The sequence below is a fragment of the Bombina bombina genome, chromosome 1, assembly GCF_027579735.1.
Source record: "Bombina bombina isolate aBomBom1 chromosome 1, aBomBom1.pri, whole genome shotgun sequence".
Lineage (NCBI taxonomy): Eukaryota > Metazoa > Chordata > Amphibia > Anura > Bombinatoridae > Bombina > Bombina bombina.
In genome coordinates, this window is record NC_069499.1 from 615,749,046 (window position 1) to 615,773,286 (window position 24,241).

General features: G+C 34.5%; 1 protein-coding gene across 1 annotated transcript in view; it reads right to left on the reverse strand.

Moving 5' to 3' along the window:
- LOC128645776 (rho GTPase-activating protein 20) overlaps nucleotides 1-24,241 on the reverse strand; it is a 238,603-nt gene that overhangs the window by 10,813 nt on the left and 203,549 nt on the right. The window contains exon 12 of the mRNA XM_053699009.1: nucleotides 14,614-14,723. Within this exon, the coding sequence (XP_053554984.1) occupies nucleotides 14,614-14,723 (110 nt within the window). The remainder of the gene's footprint in view (nucleotides 1-14,613; nucleotides 14,724-24,241) is intronic.

Below are 24,241 nucleotides of genomic sequence, written 5' to 3' on the forward strand. Positions count from 1 at the left end.
CACTTGCACGCTCCTGAGCGGTCTTCAACAAAAGATACAGAGAAAATGAAGATAATCTGATAATAGAAGTAAAATAGAAAGTGGTTTAGAATTGTATGCTCCAGATAGAACATACAATTCTAAACAAAATCATAAAAGAAAAAAATTGAGTTTCGTGTTCCTTTAAGTAAAGTATAAATTTAAACAATAAATTGTTAAGTAACCTGAATCTTGTAGTTCCTAAATATAAATATAAATATAAATAAAAGGAGTTTTGGTTTACAATGCAACAATCCCAAAGTGGATTTGTATTGGGTTTAAAATGGACTTCTTGACAAACTTAAAGGGGCAGTAAACTTACAAACTAATGTTATATAATTCTGAAATACAGGAAAAACAGAGTGCGCTGCAAACAGCTCTACCTATTCTCTATTTGGTAATAAATACAATTTTACCATATATTAAAACATAACTACTACACAAATTAAATAAATTCAATGTATACTTTATTTTCACAATATATATTAAAACACTTTAAAATATTATAAGGTGCACCTTATAGTTAATAATATATCAATAAGCTGCTTTTTGTTTCACACAACTTAATATCCCAAATGTTTAGGGGTAAGCATACACACGGTTCTATTTAGACCGTAAGTTGATTTGGCAACAATGTTCCTTTTATGTACTCAATAAAACTTTTTCTTCTTGTAACCATATGTTAACCAATTGAATACGTTTGTCCTCTTTATATTGCTATTTGTTAGTCTTTTATGTCCCCACTAAGATCTTTCTTATTACTGAATGTTTTATACTTTGGGTGATTAGCAATCGTTGGTTGAAACAGTATTCATAATAAACAATCCCTTGTATCCTCTGTATGCGTGGGTTAAAATGTCCCAGAATATAAAAGCTGATAATCACTCACCAGAATCCGAAAGGTTTAGTATTTGTTTTACCTTTCCCCGACTCTGCTATTCCTTCTATTGCAGCACTGTTGGTGTCTCCGGTTTAGCTGTTACTTTGGCTGTGACGTGTGTTTTCTCACGTGATTACTCTGCTGCTCCAATAGCCCGGTCGGGTTACCGGTGGCGGTTTTTTCAAAATTTGTAGTATAATTTCTCAAAGGTGTCCATATCTTTCAAGGTTGTTCTGTAGTAAGATCTCTAAAGGTTTTTTTTGCTTCCTTAATCACCCAAAATACTTGCACGATTGGGCTGCTGTGTGTAGGGATAACAATTCCGTTATCAAAGCTGGCCAGCTGAACGGACACGATCCTCACTCATCTACGCGTTTCAGCTTAATGCTTTTTTCAAGATGAGTCTATTCCTGTACAGCAGCCTTCTTATGTGGGTTTCTTTAAAGGGATATATCTTTTCTTAAAGGGACAACTTCTCTCTTAGTTACTTCTTCAATTTTCTCAACTTATTCTTTTGAGAATGGAACATTTAATTAAAAACATAGTAAAGTGTATTTAGTCCTAAGGGCATTTTGTGACAATAGAAATTTTATTATACACAATAATTAATTTAATCGCATTTATTCCCTTACTTAATAAATTAAATCCAATAAAATATTCAAAACATAGTAAATAAATTATTAATAACCCAACTTCAAAACTCATGACTACCTTCTTTTAAACAATTATCATGTTAATCTAAATGAATCTATACCAAAAATAATATGATAATAATTTAGTTAGTTATTGAGTATTCCTTTCCTATTATTAAATATAGATACAAACTGAATTTTTAAAATTATATAATATATTAAAACTGTCATGTACTTTAAAATTGTTCTTATAAAAAATATATATATATTCCTATAATTAATAAAATCATGTCATCTACATCATTTTAAAATATATTATTTGGAAATGCATTATATAAAAGGATTGAGATCTAGCTCTGCATTAAGGCCTAAGGGAGTAAGGGTTTTAAAATTAAAAATTAGCTCTGCTTCTGATCTTAAAAGTTTCTTATTAATATCTCCCCCACGCCAATCTTGTTTAATCTTTCTCAAGCCCCAGTATTTCATGCCTTTTGGGTTCTGATTGTGTTCTTCTTTAAAATGTTTAGAGAGCAAATGTTTTTCGTATCCATTTTCTATATTTAGGATATGCTCTCTAATTCTGTCCCTCAACATGCGTGAGGTCTCTCCCAAGTATTGCTTATGGCATGGGCATTCTATTATATACACAACATTTTTATCAGAGCATTTTATCTGGTCTCTAATTTTATATTCTTTTTGAGTGACACTTGATTTTACACTTGTTTTTTTACTGCTATACTTGCAGGCTTTGCAAGATACACAAGGGAAATATCCCTCTATTTTGTGTCCATTTAGGTCTACATCTCTTAAGTTTGGTTTCATAGGTTTAAAAGTGCTAGGTGCTAATATATTTTTAAAATTCTTTGTTTTTCTATACACTATTTTTGGTTTATCAGTAAGGGATTCACCAATATAGGGATCTCTTTGAAGTAAGTGCCAGTGCTTATTTAAAACCTCTCTTAATTTATTATGATTGACATTATAATCCGTAATAAAAGGGATATTTAGAAACTCATTATTGCACTCTTTTCTCATTCTGCTTTGTAATAGATCTTGCTGAGTTTTTCCTTTGGCTTCCACTCTAGCAGTGTTTATGAGTTCTTTATTATAACCTCTTTTTTTAAACTTCCCTTCCAAGTGATTGGCCTGTATTTCAAAATCCTCCTGTCTAGTGCAATTTTTTCTAATTCGTAGAAATTGGTTTTTAGGAATATTTTCTAACCATTTTTTATAATGACAACTATTACTATGAATGTAACCATTTGAATCAACCTCCTTAAAATGAGTTTTTGTAATAATTTCATTGTTATGTATTTCAATATCTACATCCAAATAGCTTATATTGCTAGTACTGATTTCATAAGTTAATTTAATATCAAATTCATTGTTGTTAAAATCCTCTAAAAACATGTCTAAAATTTCCTTATCCCCTTTCCATATTAAAACTATATCATCTATGAAACGACGATAGAGCACCAAGTTCGCCTCCCATTGTGATCCATGAATTAGCTTTTCTTCTATGAATCCCATGAAAAGGTTTGCCTAACTGGGGGCGAACTTGGTGCCCATCGCCGTTCCTTTAATTTGTAAATAAAATTGATTATTAAAATTAAAGTAATTATTATTTAAAATATAAGATATACTATCGAGTAGAAATTCAATTTGTTCTATTGGCATTTCTCCCCTCTTATTTAAAAAGTATTCTACTGCCTGTAAGCCTAAAGAGTGTTTAATACTCGTATAAAGAGAGCACACATCACATGTTACTAGAATAAAATCTTTTTCCCATTTAATATTTTTTAAAATCTTTATTAGTTCTGTGGAATCCTTCAAATGGGATGGGAGACAGGTTACATAATCTTGAAGGAAACTGTCCACATATTCTGACAAATTTGAAGAAATGGATTCTATCCCGGAAATTATAGGCCTACCCGGGGGATGTGTTAGGGACTTATGTATTTTCGGAAGGTAATAAAAAATTGGTATTCGTGGGTAATTTACGTTTAAAAAGCCATATTCCTTCCCATTAATAATTCCTGTATTATGTGCTCTATCTAATAATTTTACTAGTTCTTTACTTAGTTTGGAGGTGGGGTTTATTTTTATTTTCTTGTATGTTTCCTTGTCATCCAATAGTCTATTAGCCTCAATTTCATAATCTTCTGTATCTAATATAACAATCCCTCCTCCCTTATCCGCTTGCTTAATAGTAATTAATCGATTGTTTTGTAGATCCTTCAAAGTTTCATTTTCCTGTTTTGTAAGATTATATTTCATTTTATCTACATTCATGTTTTCAATATCTTTTTTAACTGCCCTTTCAAACATTTCTATATTTCTGCCCTTTTCTGTACTTGGAAAAAAATGTGATTTAGGCTTAAAATTAGAATGGTGAAAGCCTCATTTATCATTGTCTATTTCACGCTCTATTGGGTTTTTTATAAAGTATCTTTTTAGAGTGACATTTCGGATGAAACTATTTACATTTATCAAAGTATTGAATTTATTTAATTTATTTGATGGTGCGAATGTCAGACCTTTTTGTAATACTTTATATTGAATATCGCTCAACTCTATAGAGCTTAGATTAAAAATTCCTTGTTTGTCTACCACATTCTTCTCTGTTTCTCTCTTTCCTCCTCTACCTCTGGTTCCTCTCTTTCTCTTTTTTTCTGTTTCATTCTGTCTGTTTCTCTTCTGTCCTCTCCTAAAAAAGAGACTGAGGTGCCTTGTTGTGGGCTATCTAGATTAGTTCTTAAATCCAGATCTCTTAAGGGCTCGAATCTATTATAAGTGGACCAATTTGATTCTTTTTGTCTCCATTCTTCTTTTTTAGCTCTCCAGTTTTGTTTATTATAGTTATACCTGGGCCTATTATAATTATCACCCTGGTGTGTATAATTGCTATAATTTTCAGTGTTTCTCTCTCTATTATAATTATCCCTTCTATATGTAGGGAAACTATAACTTTCAGTGTTTCTTTCTTTATTCCAATTACTATTATAATTTGAATTGGGTTTAAAGTATTCACCTGGTATTCTTTGATTAGAAGCTGGGTCTCTATTTTTATTTTGTTCTATATTTTTATTTCCTAAATAGATTCTATTTGCAAAAGAATTTGATTTCATATTCTTTTTATTATTCTTTTTGGAAAAAATCTTCCATTTTGGATCATTTTCTGGTTGTTGTTTAGTTGTCTCAGTTTCTGGAGTTCGGACATCATTATTTTTATCGGTATTTTTATAGTCCACTATATCCCTATTCATTTTTCTACATTTAATCTCAATTGTTTCTTTTTTTATCTCCTTTAGATTATTTATAATTTTTGTTTGTATATTTTTATATTCTGCCTCTTTATTCCAGGGGGATAGTTCATTACTTAGGTGCTCAATTTTTTCTCCAAATTCCCTCAAACTGATATTCCTCGATTTTACAATTATTTTCATTAAAGTAACAGATGCGTTACTTAAAGTCTCAAACCATTCTTTTTGAAGGTGTTCTTGTAATGGAAAAGTACAGTCCTTTAATAGTCTCAAGCCTCTAGGCACAATATTTAAATTAATATATTTTTGCAAGAAACTGACTTCTAATTTTTGTTTCATCTCTTTAATTAGTATTTTTTCCAGATCCTCACACATCTCTGGAATATTCCCTAAAGGAGCTTGTGTCATGGGTTCAGTAGAATCCTCCTACTGAACCCATGACACAAGCTCCTTTAGGGAATATTCCAGAGATGTGTGAGGATCTGGAAAAAATACTAATTAAAGAGATGAAACAAAAATTAGAAGTCAGTTTCTTGCAAAAATATATTAATTTAAATATTGTGCCTAGAGGCTTGAGACTATTAAAGGACTGTACTTTTCCATTACAAGAACACCTTCAAAAAGAATGGTTTGAGACTTTAAGTAACGCATCTGTTACTTTAATGAAAATAATTGTAAAATCGAGGAATATCAGTTTGAGGGAATTTGGAGAAAAAATTGAGCACCTAAGTAATGAACTATCCCCCTGGAATAAAGAGGCAGAATATAAAAATATACAAACAAAAATTATAAATAATCTAAAGGAGATAAAAAAAGAAACTATTGAGATTAAATGTAGAAAAATGAATAGGGATATAGTGGACTATAAAAATACCGATAAAAATAATGATGTCCGAACTCCAGAAACTGAGACAACTAAACAACAACCAGAAAATGATCCAAAATGGAAGATTTTTTCCAAAAAGAATAATAAAAAGAATATGAAATCAAATTCTTTTGCAAATAGAATCTATTTAGGAAATAAAAATATAGAACAAAATAAAAATAGAGACCCAGCTTCTAATCAAAGAATACCAGGTGAATACTTTAAACCCAATTCAAATTATAATAGTAATTGGAATAAAGAAAGAAACACTGAAAGTTATAGTTTCCCTACATATAGAAGGGATAATTATAATAGAGAGAGAAACACTGAAAATTATAGCAATTATACACACCAGGGTGATAATTATAATAGGCCCAGGTATAACTATAATAAACAAAACTGGAGAGCTAAAAAAGAAGATTGGAGACAAAAAGAATCAAATTGGTCCACTTATAATAGATTCGAGCCCTTAAGAGATCTGGATTTAAGAACTAATCTAGATAGCCCACAACAAGGCACCTCAGTCTCTTTTTTAGGAGAGGACAGAAGAGAAACAGACAGAATGAAACAGAAAAAAAGAGAAAGAGAGGAACCAGAGGTAGAGGAGGAAAGAGAGAAACAGAGAAGAATGTGGTAGACAAACAAGGAATTTTTAATCTAAGCTCTATAGAGTTGAGCGATATTCAATATAAAGTATTACAAAAAGGTCTGACATTCGCACCATCAAATAAATTAAATAAATTCAATACTTTGATAAATGTAAATAGTTTCATCCGAAATGTCACTCTAAAAAGATACTTTATAAAAAACCCAATAGAGCGTGAAATAGACAATGATAAAAGAGGCTTTCACCATACTAATTTTAAGCCTAAATCACATTTTTTTCCAAGTACAGAAAAGGGCAGAAATATAGAAATGTTTGAAAGGGCAGTTAAAAAAGATATTGAAAACATGAATGTAGATAAAATGAAATATAATCTTACAAAACAGGAAAATGAAACTTTGAAGGATCTACAAAACAATCGATTAATTACTATTAAGCAAGCGGATAAGGGAGGAGGGATTGTTATATTAGATACAGAAGATTATGAAATTGAGGCTAATAGACTATTGGATGACAAGGAAACATACAAGAAAATAAAAATAAACCCCACCTCCAAACTAAGTAAAGAACTAGTAAAATTATTAGATAGAGCACATAATACAGGAATTATTAATGGGAAGGAATATGGCTTTTTAAACGTAAATTACCCACGAATACCAATTTTTTATTACCTTCCGAAAATACATAAGTCCCTAACACATCCCCCGGGTAGGCCTATAATTTCCGGGATAGAATCCATTTCTTCAAATTTGTCAGAATATGTGGACAGTTTCCTTCAAGATTATGTAACCTGTCTCCCATCCCATTTGAAGGATTCCACAGAACTAATAAAGATTTTAAAAAATATTAAATGGGAAAAAGATTTTATTCTAGTAACATGTGATGTGTGCTCTCTTTATACGAGTATTAAACACTCTTTAGGCTTACAGGCAGTAGAATACTTTTTAAATAAGAGGGGAGAAATGCCAATAGAACAAATTGAATTTCTACTCGATAGTATATCTTATATTTTAAATAATAATTACTTTAATTTTAATAATCAATTTTATTTACAAATTAAAGGAACGGCGATGGGCACCAAGTTCGCCCCCAGTTATGCAAACCTTTTCATGGGATTCATAGAAGAAAAGCTAATTCATGGATCACAATGGGAGGCGAACTTGGTGCTCTATCGTCGTTTCATAGATGATATAGTTTTAATATGGAAAGGGGATAAGGAAATTTTAGACATGTTTTTAGAGGATTTTAACAACAATGAATTTGATATTAAATTAACTTATGAAATCAGTACTAGCAATATAAGCTATTTGGATGTAGATATTGAAATACATAACAATGAAATTATTACAAAAACTCATTTTAAGGAGGTTGATTCAAATGGTTACATTCATAGTAATAGTTGTCATTATAAAAAATGGTTAGAAAATATTCCTAAAAACCAATTTCTACGAATTAGAAAAAATTTCACTAGACAGGAGGATTTTGAAATACAGGCCAATCACTTGGAAGGGAAGTTTAAAAAAAGAGGTTATAATAAAGAACTCATAAACACTGCTAGAGTGGAAGCCAAAGGAAAAACTCAGCAAGATCTATTACAAAGCAGAATGAGAAAAGAGTGCAATAATGAGTTTCTAAATATCCCTTTTATTACGGATTATAATGTCAATCATAATAAATTAAGAGAGGTTTTAAATAAGCACTGGCACTTACTTCAAAGAGATCCCTATATTGGTGAATCCCTTACTGATAAACCAAAAATAGTGTATAGAAAAACAAAGAATTTTAAAAATATATTAGCACCTAGCACTTTTAAACCTATGAAACCAAACTTAAGAGATGTAGACCTAAATGGACACAAAATAGAGGGATATTTCCCTTGTGTATCTTGCAAAGCCTGCAAGTATAGCAGTAAAAAAACAAGTGTAAAATCAAGTGTCACTCAAAAAGAATATAAAATTAGAGACCAGATAAAATGCTCTGATAAAAATGTTGTGTATATAATAGAATGCCCATGCCATAAGCAATACTTGGGAGAGACCTCACGCATGTTGAGGGACAGAATTAGAGAGCATATCCTAAATATAGAAAATGGATACGAAAAACATTTGCTCTCTAAACATTTTAAAGAAGAACACAATCAGAACCCAAAAGGCATGAAATACTGGGGCTTGAGAAAGATTAAACAAGATTGGCGTGGGGGAGATATTAATAAGAAACTTTTAAGATCAGAAGCAGAGCTAATTTTTAATTTTAAAACCCTTACTCCCTTAGGCCTTAATGCAGAGCTAGATCTCAATCCTTTTATATAATGCATTTCCAAATAATATATTTTAAAATGATGTAGATGACATGATTTTATTAATTATAGGAATATATATATATTTTTTATAAGAACAATTTTAAAGTACATGACAGTTTTAATATATTATATAATTTTAAAAATTCAGTTTGTATCTATATTTAATAATAGGAAAGGAATACTCAATAACTAACTAAATTATTATCATATTATTTTTGGTATAGATTCATTTAGATTAACATGATAATTGTTTAAAAGAAGGTAGTCATGAGTTTTGAAGTTGGGTTATTAATAATTTATTTACTATGTTTTGAATATTTTATTGGATTTAATTTATTAAGTAAGGGAATAAATGCGATTAAATTAATTATTGTGTATAATAAAATTTCTATTGTCACAAAATGCCCTTAGGACTAAATACACTTTACTATGTTTTTAATTAAATGTTCCATTCTCAAAAGAATAAGTTGAGAAAATTGAAGAAGTAACTAAGAGAGAAGTTGTCCCTTTAAGAAAAGATATATCCCTTTAAAGAAACCCACATAAGAAGGCTGCTGTACAGGAATAGACTCATCTTGAAAAAAGCATTAAGCTGAAACGCGTAGATGAGTGAGGATCGTGTCCGTTCAGCTGGCCAGCTTTGATAACGGAATTGTTATCCCTACACACAGCAGCCCAATCGTGCAAGTATTTTGGGTGATTAAGGAAGCAAAAAAAACCTTTAGAGATCTTACTACAGAACAACCTTGAAAGATATGGACACCTTTGAGAAATTATACTACAAATTTTGAAAAAACCGCCACCGGTAACCCGACCGGGCTATTGGAGCAGCAGAGTAATCACGTGAGAAAACACACGTCACAGCCAAAGTAACGGCTAAACCGGAGACACCAACAGTGCTGCAATAGAAGGAATAGCAGAGTCGGGGAAAGGTAAAACAAATACTAAACCTTTCGGATTCTGGTGAGTGATTATCAGCTTTTATATTCTGGGACATTTTAACCCACGCATACAGAGGATACAAGGGATTGTTTATTATGAATACTGTTTCAACCAACGATTGCTAATCACCCAAAGTATAAAACATACAGTAATAAGAAAGATCTTAGTGGGGACATAAAAGACTAACAAATAGCAATATAAAGAGGACAAACTTATTCAATTGGTTAACATATGGTTACAAGAAGAAAAAGTTTTATTGAGTACATAAAAGGAACATTGTTGCCAGATCAACTTACGGTCTAAATAGAACCGTGTGTATGCTTACCCCTAAACATTTGGGATATTAAGTTGTGTGAAACAAAAAGCAGCTTATTGATATATTATTAACTATAAGGTGCACCTTATAATATTCTAAAGTGTTTTAATATATATTGTGAAAATAAAGTATACATTGAATTTATTTAATTTGTGTAGTAGTTATGTTTTAATATATGGTAAAATTGTATTTATTACCAAATAGAGAATAGGTAGAGCTGTTTGCAGCGCACTCTGTTTTTTCCTGTATTTCATTTAGATTTGGTGTGGGTTTTTAGGGAAACCACACAAATATAGAGTTGCTTTATTCTACCACCAAGGGTTTACTTTTTCTGTTGTTATATAATTCTGCCCATAGTGCAGAATTATACAACATAAGCTTACCGGTAGCTTTATACACTAAATTATTGCAATTAAATTATATGCAAAGACTCCTTTTACCAGAATGCCATTCTTTGCTCTACTGAGCGGGTCTGGTTTTTCCACAGCGCATCCGGAAACACTGTCTAGTCACAGTGTACCCGGTTGCGCCATTAAAATGAATGTAGCTCGCTCCTGATACTAGACCAGAGCGGGAGGGAGCTACATTCATTTTAATAGCCCTACCAGGCGCACTGTGACTAGACAGTGTTAAGATCTTTTTTAATTTACTTCCTTTATCAAATTGATTTTGTTCTCTTGATATCTTTTGTTAAAAACATAACAAGGTAGGCTCAGGAGCAGCAATGCACTACTGGGAGATAGCTGCTGATTGGTGGCCCGCCATATGTCATCAACAATCTCCCAGCAACAAATTGCTGCTTGGTGTTGAATTTAAGTATTTGTTTTCTGGTTTGTGGGCATTAAAAAAAAGAGAGGGGTCAATTAAAATCTTTCCAATACAGTTTATCTGCATTTTTTGGCTCCCGATCCATGTTTTTCAAATTCTGAGTGATCACAATCCAAGCGATAATTACCATTTCCATATTTTGAAAAGGTCAGATTGGATCAGAGCAGATAGCGGGAAAATATTATGGTGGGACAGCAATGGCTTTGGCAATAACAATCTACTTGTCCATGGGGCAGATTGCAAGTGGAGCACTAATTATATAGCTGGAAAGCGCTAACATTAGTGTGTGACTTAATATTACGTATTAATATTAAGTCCATGGTAATGTGCATTTACCAGAGGGTTAGCGCAAAGTTATACTTTCATTGGATACCACAAACATGCTAACTTGAACTCATATTAAAAGTTGAATGTTATCATTTGTGCTTGAGAGAAAGCAGAAACTGCACTAGAATATTTAGCACAATTTATAACCCGAAGAAAGCTGTTAGGGTTAAATAATTTTAACAAATCACATCAAATTAAAGTATTACACACACATATATACACTTTGTAATAATATATCATTTTAATATTAATAAAAAAGGAGTTAAAAGGGATATAGTGTATGGGAAAGTGACTGGAAAGGGTTCCACTTTATATATATATATATATATATATATATATATATATATATATATATGCACACATAGATACATAGACATATATGCACATATATGGACTTAAATATGTACACTTTTGAGCCCTTCCCAGTCGAATACCTTGAAATATGCAATATAATTTTTCCTATTTTTAATGTGTTTTAAATGTATTTACAGAAATACTTGAAATTCCTATATTCTTGACTTTATATACATGTATATACAATATAAATCTATACAATCTATCTCATCAATCTATCTAATTATCTATCTAGCTATCTATTTTATTGAAACATTTGTTGTCATGTTCTTTGTTTAGATAAGAATTGCCTGGTATTTTGGGGTTGGGCTGACCTTACTAGGCGGGATCAGACTGATATACTTCAGGAACGTTTTCCTCTGTGAAAAGCGCAATTGGGCTAAAAAGCTGCTCCTAAGTGGTAATTCGCCATAGAACAATATACTGAGCTGTTGTTCGTTCCTAGTAGAGTGCTTCTCTTTCTGTATGCATCTATATATATATATATATATATATATATATATATATATATATATATATACTGTGTATATATATATATATATATATATATATATATACATACAGTCATGGCCAAAAATATTCTGCATTTCTGTCAAATAACGTATAACTTTGCCCAGAAAATTGTTGCAATTACAAATGTTTAGGCATTCTCATATTTATTTCTTTTGTTTGTATAGGTAAGACACAAAAAAGTGCAGAGAAAAAATTCCAAATCTGACGCATTCCACGCAAAACTCCAAAAATGGACTGGACAAAATTATTGGTACCCTCAATTTAATATTTGGTAGCACACCTCTTGGAAAAAATAACTGAAATAAATCGCTTCCTGTAAACATCAATGAGTTTCTTACACCTCTCTACTAGAATTTTGGACTACCCTTCTTTCGTCCAACTGCTGCAGGTCTCTCAGATTGAAAGGGTTCCTTTTCCTAACTGCTGTTTTGAGATCTCTCCATAGGTGCTCTATGGGATTGAGATCTGGAGGCCCATTTATCAAGCACCGAATGGAGCTTGAAGGGCCGTGTTTCTGGCGAGTCTGAAGACTCGCCAGAAACAGCAGTTATGAAGCAGTGGTCTAAAGACCGCTGCTCCATAACCCTGTCCGCCTGCTCTGAGCAGACAGACACACATTGCCGCAATTCAACCCGATCAAATACGATTGGGTTGATTGACACCTCCCTGTTGGCGGCCGATTGGCCGCGAGTCTGCAGGGGGCGGCGTTGCACCAGCAGCTCTTGTATATATATATATTGCTCTCCGCAAGACCTTTGATAATTCAGCCTCCTGGACTCATTGCTGGACAGTTAAGTACTCTCCAGCGCTTTGTCTTAAACAATTTTTGGGTGCTTTTTGATGTGTGCTTTGGGTCATTGTCCTGCTGTAAGGCCCATGACCTCTGACAGAGACCCAACGTTTTGACACTGGACCCTACATTGCACCACAGAATTATTTGGTAGTCTTCAGATTTCATAATGCCCTGCACACAGTCAAGACATCCAGTGCTTGAAGAAGCAAAGCAACCCCAAAACATCAGTGAACCTCCACCATGGAGGCCTCATTTCTTTTTCTGAAAACAGTAGAATGATGGGCTTTACCAAAAAGCTGTAATTTTGTTTTGTCTGTCCACAGCACATTCTCCCAAAAGGATTAGGGCTTCCTCCGGTAAATGATGTCAAACTCCAATCTGGCTTTTCATGTTTCTGTGTCAGCAGTGGGGTCCTCCTGGGTCTCCTACCATAGCGTCCTTTTTCATTCAGATGGCTATGTATACTGAGAGCTGACACATTTGTACCCTGTGCCTGAAGGTCAGCTTGAATGCGTCTGGAAGTTCTTTATCCACCATTTGAGAAATCCTTTGCAATCTTTTATCAATTTTTCTCTTTCGTCCACATCCAGGGAGATTAGCTACAGTGCCATGGGCTATAAACTTCTTGACAATGTTGCGCACAGTGGACACAGGAACATTAAGATCTCTGGAGACCTTGAGATTGTCTATGCTTTTGCACAATTTTTGTTCTCAAATCCTCAGACTATTCTTTGCTACTCTTTCTCTTCTCCATGCTCAGTGTGGCACACAGAGACACACAACAGAAAAGTTGAGTAAATTGTTCACCATTTTTACTGGTTGCCGGAGTGATTTCTATATTGTCAGCACCTGTTAATTGATACAGTTGAGTGTAATTACAAATTACAGGAGCATCACAAACTTGGAATGCAATTATTTCTTACAATTTTGAGAAGGTGCCAATAATTTTGTCCAGTCCATCTTTGGAGTTTTGCCTGGAATGTGTCAAATTTGCCTTTTTTTTCCTCAACTTTTTTGTGTCATACCAATACAAACAAAAGAAATACATCCCTTGTAGATGTACTTCCTTTGTGTTGGTAGTTAGCCTCTTGGAGTACCTTTTCTGTCTTGGTATAAACTTTATTTTCACATTACATGCGACGTTTCGGCCTTCACAGTACAAGGGATCTATTTACAACCAGAAACACATCCCTGCATACTCCAGGAGGCTAACGAAAACCCAAGAGGCATCACATCTGGATACAAGGAGAAGATTCTACTATCTGTATATACCCCCAGTGCGGCATACTTACCTCATTAGATTGAGGTAATATCTGGTAAGGGTATCATATACCATCTATTTACTGCATATCAACTTTATGTGAAGACTTACTACGGACTGTATATTGTCTAAAGACTCATATGAACATTGTTTCACAATCTATTCATTTTTTAGCATTATTTATTTTACCATTTTTATATTCTTTTAATTGTTATTATTTCTTAATCAATTATCCTTTTCTTTCACTCATATTCCCATATACTACCCATACTTTAATGGATATATAGGCGCTGTATCTACCCTTGTATACATATATATATATATATATATATATATATATGTCTATTTATTCATATACTGTAGATATATAGGTATAGATATATATGTTACAAAAATATAATCATATATAGATGGTCTAGTGCAGTGTCGGGTTAGTGCGTGAGCGATATCTAATGTTTTTTTCAGTGCGTCTCATAGTAGTCATCATATCTAAAGTTCTGAAGTTAGCTCTCCTTGGACTTTCGCTCACAAGCTCACTTTTTACTTTCAACTTGCAATACACACACTAATGCGGCTGGGGTAATTTTTTACTTTGAGTGCATTTAGCGCGAACAAAAACAAATTAGTGTGCCGCTTGTAATTTGTCCCCATGGGTTTTTCACTTGCTACATAAAATTGAATGTTTATGGGAAAAATATATACTCATGTACACACAAACCTTTTCATGGCTTCAATCTTATCTTTGTGCTGTCCTATATCCATAGCCTCCATCCACATTCCATACATGTCTGAGCACAGAATACTCTCAGGTATATTGCGCAGAAAATCCTGAAACCAACATTTACAAACAACAGGTTAGTCATTTCATTGGGGAAATAGAAACGCATGCAGGGTAATCACAGATATAATTTCGGATACTGTCTGCATCTATTGGGTTTGAGTATTAAAGTATGTATCTGCACCTGCAATTGTAATAAAAAGGTAAGCTATAATTTTATAGCTAATATGCGCTGGTATTACAGGTGAGGTGCAATGCGAATGTGACCTTTCGTTTGCATTGCATGGAAGCATTGCGCTCACAAAAGCATTCTTCCTTAGGCTCCAATGGGAGTCTTGTTCTAATGTCGTGAGACACAGAGTGAGAACTAGCGCAGTGAAGGGGGTATTTTGTGCAGCGATGTGCAGTAAATGTATATATATATATGTATATGCTTATATACATATATATGTATGTATTTATTTGTTAATATGTGTATATACACATAAATATATATGTACTGTATATGCTTATATACATATATATGTATGTATTTATTTGTTAATATTTATACACATAAATATATATGTACTGTATATGCTTATATACATATATATGTATGTATTTATTTGTTAATATGTGTATATACACATAAATATATATGTACTGTATATACTTATATACATATATATGTATGTATTTATTTGTTAATATGTGTATATACACATAAATATATATGTACTGTATATGCTTATATACATATACAGGGAGTGCAGAATTATTAGGCAAATGAGTATTTTGACCACATCATCCTCTTTATGCATGTTGTCTTACTCCAAGCTGTATAGGCTCGAAATCCTACTACCAATTAAGCATATTAGGTGATGTGCATCTCTGTAATGAGAAGGGGTGTGGGCTAATGACATCAACACCCTATATCAGGTGTGCATAATTATTAGGCAACTTCCTTTCCTTTGGCAAAATGGGTCAAAAGAAGGACTTGACAGGCTCAGAAAAGTAAAAAATAGTGAGATATCTTGCAGAGGGATGCAGCACTCTTAAAATTGCAAAGCTTCTGAAGCGTGATCATCGAACAATCAAGCGTTTCATTCAAAATAGTCAACAGGGTCGCAAGAAGCGTGTGGAAAAACTAAGGCGCAAAATAACTGCCCATGAACTGAGAAAAGTCAAGCGTGCAGCTGCCAAGATGCCACTTGCCACCAGTTTGGCCATATTTCAGAGCTGCAACATCACTGGAGTGCCCAAAAGCACAAGGTGTGCAATACTCAGAGACATGGCCAAGGTAAGAAAGGCTGAAAGACGACCACCACTGAACAAGACACACAAGCTGAAACGTCAAGACTGGGCCAAGAAATATCTCAAGACTGATTTTTCTAAGGTTTTATGGACTGATGAAATGAGAGTGAGTCTTGATGGGCCATATGGATGGGCCCGTGGCTGGATTGGTAAAGGGCAGAGAGCTCCAGTCCGACTCAGACGCCAGCAAGGTGGAGGTGGAGTACTAGTTTGGGCTGGTATCATCAAAGATGAGCTTGTGGGGCCTTTTCGGGTTGAGGATGGAGTCAAGCTCAACTCCCAGTCCTACTGCCAGTTTCTGGAAGACACCTTCTTCAAGCAGTGGTACAGGAAGAAGTCTGCATCCTTCAAGAAAAACATGATTTTCATGCAGGACAATGCTCCATCACACGCGTCCAAGTACTCCACAGCGTGGCTGGCAAGAAAGGGTATAAAAGAAGAAAATCTAATGACATGGCCTCCTTGTTCACCTGATCTGAACCCCATTGAGAACCTGTGGTCCATCATCAAATGTGAGATTTACAAGGAGGGAAAACAGTACACCTCTCTGAACAGTGTCTGGGAGGCTGTGGTTGCTGCTGCACGCAATGTTGATGGTGAACAGATCAAAACACTGACAGAATCCATGGATGGCAGGCTTTTGAGTGTGCTTGCAAAGAAAGGTGGCTATATTGGTCACTGATTTGTTTTTGTTTTGTTTTTGAATGTCAGAAATGTATATTTGTGAATGTTGAGATGTTATATTGGTTTCACTGGTAAAAATAAATAATTGAAATGGGTATATATTTGTTTTTTGTTAAGTTGCCTAATAATTATGCACAGTAATAGTCACCTGCACACACAGATATCCCCCTAAAATAGCTGTAACTAAAAACAAACTAAAAACTACTTCCAAAACTATTCAGCTTTGATATTAATGAGTTTTTTGGGTTCATTGAGAACATGGTTGTTGTTCAATAATAAAATGAATCCTCAAAAATACAACTTGCCTAATAATTCTGCACTCCCTGTATATGTATGTATTTATTTGTTAATATGTGTATATACACATAAATATATATGTACTGTATATGCTTATATACATATATATGTATGTATTTTTTTGTTAATATGTGTATATACACATAAATATATATGTATATAAGCATATACATATATATTTACAGGAAATACACAGTTCCCATTGACCACAATGTAAAGGCACTTTTCAGTGCTGTTTTCTCTCTAACACCCACAGCTACCTACTTTAGCCCCTTAAAAAAAAGCTACATTAAAAATCATTTTAAAAAAAATGCTACATTTAAAAAAATAAAGAAAAAAACCCCTAAAACTTAAGTTTTGGGGCAACTGGGGGACATTTAGAAAATTAACAAGGAGTCTGACCACATGAGCTCAGGGGAGCAAAAAGCAACCCCTTGTAATGGCTGGTTATTTATTGCGTGCCCGCAAGCGGGCAGTTTTTTGGCCGCACTGTAATTTAGTGCTCCATTTGGAACCCGGCCCTATATAGGTTGTTTAAATGTATATACACACAAACAAATACTATTAGCAAATAAAATTTACACAGTTCAGGATGTGGCTTGTCTGTGAATCTATACAATTGTGTACATGGTGCATTTAAGCATAGCAATAAAGGAGAAAATAGTCCCAAGACCGAGCCACATAATCTGACAGTCAGTTAGTAACAAGAATTTGAGAGGTTTGGCCTGGCACATACAGATACAATAAACAATTCATATTTTTAGGTTACACTGTGGCAGTTGTTTAAGTGGAGTTTAAAAATTCCCGTCTATCCTGTCCTGAGCTGAGTTTGTGACGTTCAAGGTGCCATGTCCAGAGGCCTAGGAAAGGGCTGCTCCCTACTCACATACTTGGTGTTCAAGGGGCTTCTGTATCTAAACTGAAATATTAAATATGTTTCACTTTAACAGACTTTACTAAGATGATTGTGTTAAATTACACTGAATGCGCAACTTTACTGGGCTTTACTGTGCAACAGGGCAAGCTATGATTGCATTAGCAACACTTTAAGACAATTTTAAGAGTGCGATAATTAATGTATTCTATTATAAATTGGTTTTAGATTCTGGTAAGTGAAAATATATTTTGCTCTCAGTGCCATTTATTTAGATTTATGCTGCTGTCTCATTACATTTATCAGTACTACTTTATCAGTGTGGCCGCCAGTACTTGTAAGCAGGTTAGCATAGGTAAACAAGTTTCTTCATAATCTGTTTTAAAATAAATTAATTTCAAGATGAGTTCAGTAACATTAGTTTCTGAGTAACATTTTTCCCCCACTTAAGGTAGAAACCCCAACCCTCACTACCGCCAAATTTAAATTATTTTTTGATCTATTTTATATTTTTTTAGATTCAACTGAGCCTTTCCTCACATTGTGCAGTAACTTAGCCACCTTATTTCCAAAAATATACATTGGGTAGGGTCAGGGCCGGATTTATAATAAGGCAGAGTAGGCATGTGCCTACAGGCACCCTCCATAGAGGGGCGACCTTAACTAAGATGGCCATATTTGTTAAGGTTGCTGCGAGTATTACACATGTGCGGCATCCAGTTTCCCCCTTGCATGCGCAATGCTTGCAGTGACCATAACAAAGATGGCCACCACACACTCGCAATGCTATTATTACACTGCTGGAGGCCATCTTAGTTAACGTCACTGGCACATCATGAACAGTGAGTAGGGAGCTCAGGCGACGTGGGGGCACTTCATATTTTGGTTGGCTACAGGCACCTGGGCTGTAAATCAGTCCCTGGGTAGGGTTTTAACCACACTACTGCTGGTTTCATAGAAAGTACACTGATTTAACCACATTTACACAGTTACAAACACAGGACAGTGTTTTAACCCCACATTGTTGTGACACACATAGCAGTGATTTAATCCTCATGTAGTCATTGCCTCATAAAGTGCAGCAATTTAACCACTATATTGCCAGTACGCCACACAGTATAGGGGTTTAACCAACATATAACAAGTAACACAGACAAGAAAACATGTTAGCTAAGAAAACAATGTATGCCTTTATGCTTCCTGTATTAGGGCAATCCATAATGGGGTAAGGGTACATTATTTTTCCATGCATCTCCCCAGAATCAGTCAGATGTAAGTAACATCTTGGTTGACATTATCCATAATTCCTAGGCTGATGTCAAGCATTACTATACTTTATCCTAGAACATATATCATTTTTTTTAAAGAGAAGTGTAGATCTATAGACTGTTTCTTAGGTTTACAAACACAATAACCTACAATCTTCATAGGCATAGACCTTAGAGGCATATATATAGATATGCCCACACTTGTATTTAAAAAAGCTATATCTGTGATTTAGGTATAATTTAACTTAAGGGACAGTCAACACCAGAATTGTTGTTGTTTAAAAAGATAGATAATCCCTTTATAACCCATTTCCCAGTTTTGCATAACCATCACTGTTATATTAATATACTTTTTACCTCTGCGATTAACTTGTATCTGTGCATCTTCTGACAGCCCCCTGATCACATGACATTTTATTTATTATATACTGACTTTTTTTTTTTAGCCAATTAGTGCTGTGTCTGCCACAAGCCACGGGTGTGATCACAATGTTATCTATATGGCTGATATGACCTAGCTCTCCCCTGTTGTGAAAAGCAAATAAAAAAGCCTTTAAAGGCTTAGAAATTATCATATTAGCCTTCCTAAGTTTAGCTTTCAACTAAGAATACCGAGAGAATGAAGCAAAATTGATGATAAAAGTAAATTGGAAAGTTGTTTAAAATTACATGCCCTATCTGAAACATGAACATTTTTTTTTCTTGGACTTGAATGTCCCTTTAGTATTTATTATGTTTAACACTACAAGCCATATTTACAATTATTTTCAATAATATAGTTGTAATTTAGTTAAGCTAAACAATAAAGCTATAAAAGTACTGTTTTGCTACACTTCTTTCTAGCAAAAATGTATAGTTGTCTCTCATGTCCTATTATAGCAATACATGAACAATTTTCCAGCTCGAATGACAGAATCTTCCAGGAGACAAATATTTCAAATCCACTATAAAATATATCACTTTATTTTCTGGGGCTGGTCTGATTCTTCTTCTTAAGAGAGATTAAAACATTATATTATTTATAACATTTTTACAAACATTGGGGTTGATCACAATCCTTTAGAAAAATGTATTTAATAATTTTTGACAGAAAATCACCATTAAAGTCTATGGGGAATTTTCTAGAAAACAAAAGTTTTTCTAAAAAGGACTGTGATCGACTCTATTGTTGTAAACAACACTGCATATAGTGCTCTCTTGTTCCTATTTAGAATGCTCTCAAGAAGAGGAGATATCATTTAACAAAGGATACTTAGGGAAAGAGGAAAATGGAATGCTTTATCTTCTGTAAGTTCAGTTTTGACATCTATCTTACTTTAAGGTTGGATTTTACTGTTTATGGTACAATTAAACTAGTACGCTATATTTTCTAGTGTCACTAAAACAAGAACAGCAGTGATTCAATGAGTGCCTCTATATAGGCAACACAGCTTACAAATGTACTATTTTAAAAGGGTTATGAGAGTCAGAATTAAACTTTCATGAATCAGGTACAACATGCAATTTTAAGAGATTTGTAAGATTACACCTTTTAGCAAATTTACTTTGTTGTCTTGGTATCCTTTGTTTAAAAAAAGCATACCTAGGTACGTTTAAGATCAGCAATGCACTACTGGGAGCTAACTGCTTACTGGTGTGTATTCAAATAGGCCTCTTGTCAGCGGTTCACCAGATGTGTTCAACTAGCTCCCGGTAGTGCATTGCTGCCCTGGAGCTAACTTTAACTATCGGCTAGATTTAGAGTTCTGCGTTAGCCGTCAAAAACAGCGTTAAGGGGTCCTAACGCTGGTTTTGGCCGGCCGTTGGTATTTAGAGTCAGGCAGGAAAGGGTCTAACGCTCAATTTCAAGCCATGACTTTTCCATACCGCAGATCCCCTTACGCCAATTGCGTATCCTATCTTTTCAAAGGGATCTGCCTAATGCTGGCATTTAGAGTCTTGGCTGAAGTGAGCGGTAGACCCTCTACCGACAAGACTCCAGTCGCAGAAAAAAGTCAGTAGTTAAGAGATTTATGGGCTAACGCCGGTTTATAAAGCTCTTAACTACTGTGCTCTAAAGTACACTAACACCCATAAACTACCTATGTACCCCTAAACCGAGGTCCCCCCTAATCTGACGACCGCACACTGCCGCCACCTACATTATCCCTATGAACCCCTAATCTGCTGCCCCTAACATCGCTGACACCTACATAAAATTTATTAACCCCTAATCTGCCCCCCCCCACGTCGCCGCTACCTTACCTACACTTATTAACCCCTAATCTGCCGACCGGACCTCGCCGCTACTCTAATAAAGTTATTAACCCCTAAAGCTAAGTCTAACCCTAACCCTAACACCCCCCTAAGTTAAATATAATTTTAATGTAACACCTTAACGACCACTGACGTACCCTGTACGTTGGTGGTTGTTCTGATGTGCACATACATGTGCCGAAAATAGCTCAGGTCTTGCTAATGTTGGCAAGACCGCTCTATATCTGCATGCCTCTGGAAGTGAGACATGCATTTCTAGCACAGCTTCACAGCTGTCGGCTTGCTAGTAAAACCTTTAACGACCACGAACATGCAGGGTACGTCGGTCATTAAGGGGTTAACAAAATAAATTAAATATTATTAACTAAAGTATTCCTATTTAAAACTAAATACGTACCTGTAAAATAAACCCTAATATAGCTACAATATAACAAATAATTACATTGTAGCTATTTTAGGATGTATATTTATTTTACAGGCAACTTTGTAATTATTTTAACTAGGTACAATAGCTATTAAATAGTTATTAACTATTTAATAGCTACCTAGTTAAAATAAGTACAAAATTATCTGTAAAATAAATCCTAACCTAAGTTACAATTAAACCTAACACTACACTATCAATAAATTAATTAAATAAATTAACTACAAGTACCTACAATTAAATACAATTAAATAAACTAAACTAAATTACAAAAAAACCAAACACTAAATTACAAAAAATAAAAAAAAGATTACAAGAATATTAGGCTAATTACACCTACTCTAAGCCCCCTAATAAAATAAAAAGCCCCCCCCCCAAGTAATAAAGGTCCCTACCCTATTCTAAATTAAAAAGTAACCAGCTCTTTTACCAGCCCTTAAAAGGACTTTTTGCGGGGCATGCCCCAAAGTAATCAGCTCTTTTGCCTGAAAAAAAAAACACAATACCACCCCCCAACATTACAACCCACCACCCACATACCCCTACTCTAACCCAACCCCCCTTAAATAAACCTAACACTACCCCTATCAGCCAATCAGAATTTGAGGGATGCCATCTTGGATGATGTCATTTAAAGGAACCTTTATTCGGCAAGTAGACGTCAGTTGAAGAGGATGGATCCACGTCTGCTGGAAGAAGATGGCTCTGCTCCACTCCAGATGGATGAAGATAGAAGATGCCGCTTGGATGAAGATGTCTGCCGGTCCGGATGTCCTCTTCTGCCCGGATAGGATGATGACTTCTGCCGCTCCGGATGTCCTCTTTTGGTCCATCGGTGCCCGGCTGGGTGAACACGACTCAAGGTAGGGAGATCTTCAGGGGGATTGAAGAATACAAAAAAGGCAGGCACTGCATACACAAGATGATTGCTTAAACAAGTCCAACATTTATTGGAATAAATGGTAAGAGAATACAGTAAATACCAATCCAAAGTGTGAAGAGTTCTTAAAAGTGACTCCCAGGCAGGTATGGTGTGGACAAAGGTGAGGATCTGACGCATTTTGCGCCCCCTACAGGCACTTACTCATAGATCTATTGCTTAGTGTAATAGTGTGCTTTTTATACGCTTCTCTGTTTACACCTATTAACCCCTTCATGACTTAAAAAAACAGGACAATAAGTGAAACTTGTTACTTTTAAAACCACTAAACGTGCTAAATTTGCAAACAAGCAAAGACTTTGATAGGGGAACATATTACATAGGAACATATATGGGTCAATTAGGATAGGTTTAATTGTAACTTAGGTTAGGATTTATTTTACAGGTCATTTTGTACTTATTTTAACTAGGTAGCTATTATATAGTTATTAACTATTTAATAGCTATTGTACCTAGTTAAAATAATTACAAAGTTGCCTGTAAAATAAATATAAATCCTAAAATAGCTACAATATAATTATTCATTATATTGTAGCTATATTAGGGTTTATTTTACAGGTAAGTATTTAGTTTTAAATAGGAATACTTTAGTTAATAATATTTAATTTATTTCGTTAGATTAAAATTATATTTAACTTAGGGGGGTATTAGGGTTAGGGTTAGATTTAGCTTTAGGGGTTAATACATTAATTAGAGTAGCGGCGAGGACCTGTCGGCAGATTAGGGGTTAATACTTGAAGTTAGGTGGCGGTGATGTTGGGGGGCAGATTAGGGGTTAATACTATTTATTATAGGGTTTGCGAAGCAGGAGTGCAGCGGTTTAGGGGTTAATAACTTTATTAGAGTAGCGGCGAGGTCCGGTCGGCAGATTTGGGGTTAATAAGTGTAGGTAAGGTAGCGGCGAAGTTGGGGGGGGGCAGATTAGGAGTTAATAAATATAATATAGGGGTCGGCGATGTTAGGGGCAGCATATTAGGGGTACATAGGTATAATGTAGGTTGCGGCGGTGTACGGAGCGGCAGATTAGGGGTTAATAATATAATGCAGGTGTCAGCAATGTCGGGGGCGGCAGATTAGGGGTTAATAAGTGTAAGGTTAGGGGTGTTTAGACTCGGGGGTTCATGTTACGGTGCTTTTTTGCAGGTGTTAGGTTTTTTTCATCCCAAACTGCCCCATTGTTTCCTATGGGGGAATCGTGCATGAGCACGTTTTGAAAGCTTACCGCTACCGTAAGCAACGCTGGTATTGAGGGTTGAAGTGGCGGTACATTAGGCTCAACGCACCCTTTTTGGAGCCTAACGCAGCCCTTCAGACAACTCTAAATACCAGCGTTGTTTAAAGGGTGCGTTGGGAAAAAAGCAGCGTTAGCTACGCGGGTCTTTACCGACAAAACTCTAAATCTAGGTGTAAGTGTTTAACCCATTTGCATGGGGTTAAATTCAGTTATATGCCAGCATTAGTGCAATTATAACATGTTCTAGCACATTAGAGCATTTTCTTTTTGTACTTTTTAATGTCACTTTAAAGGG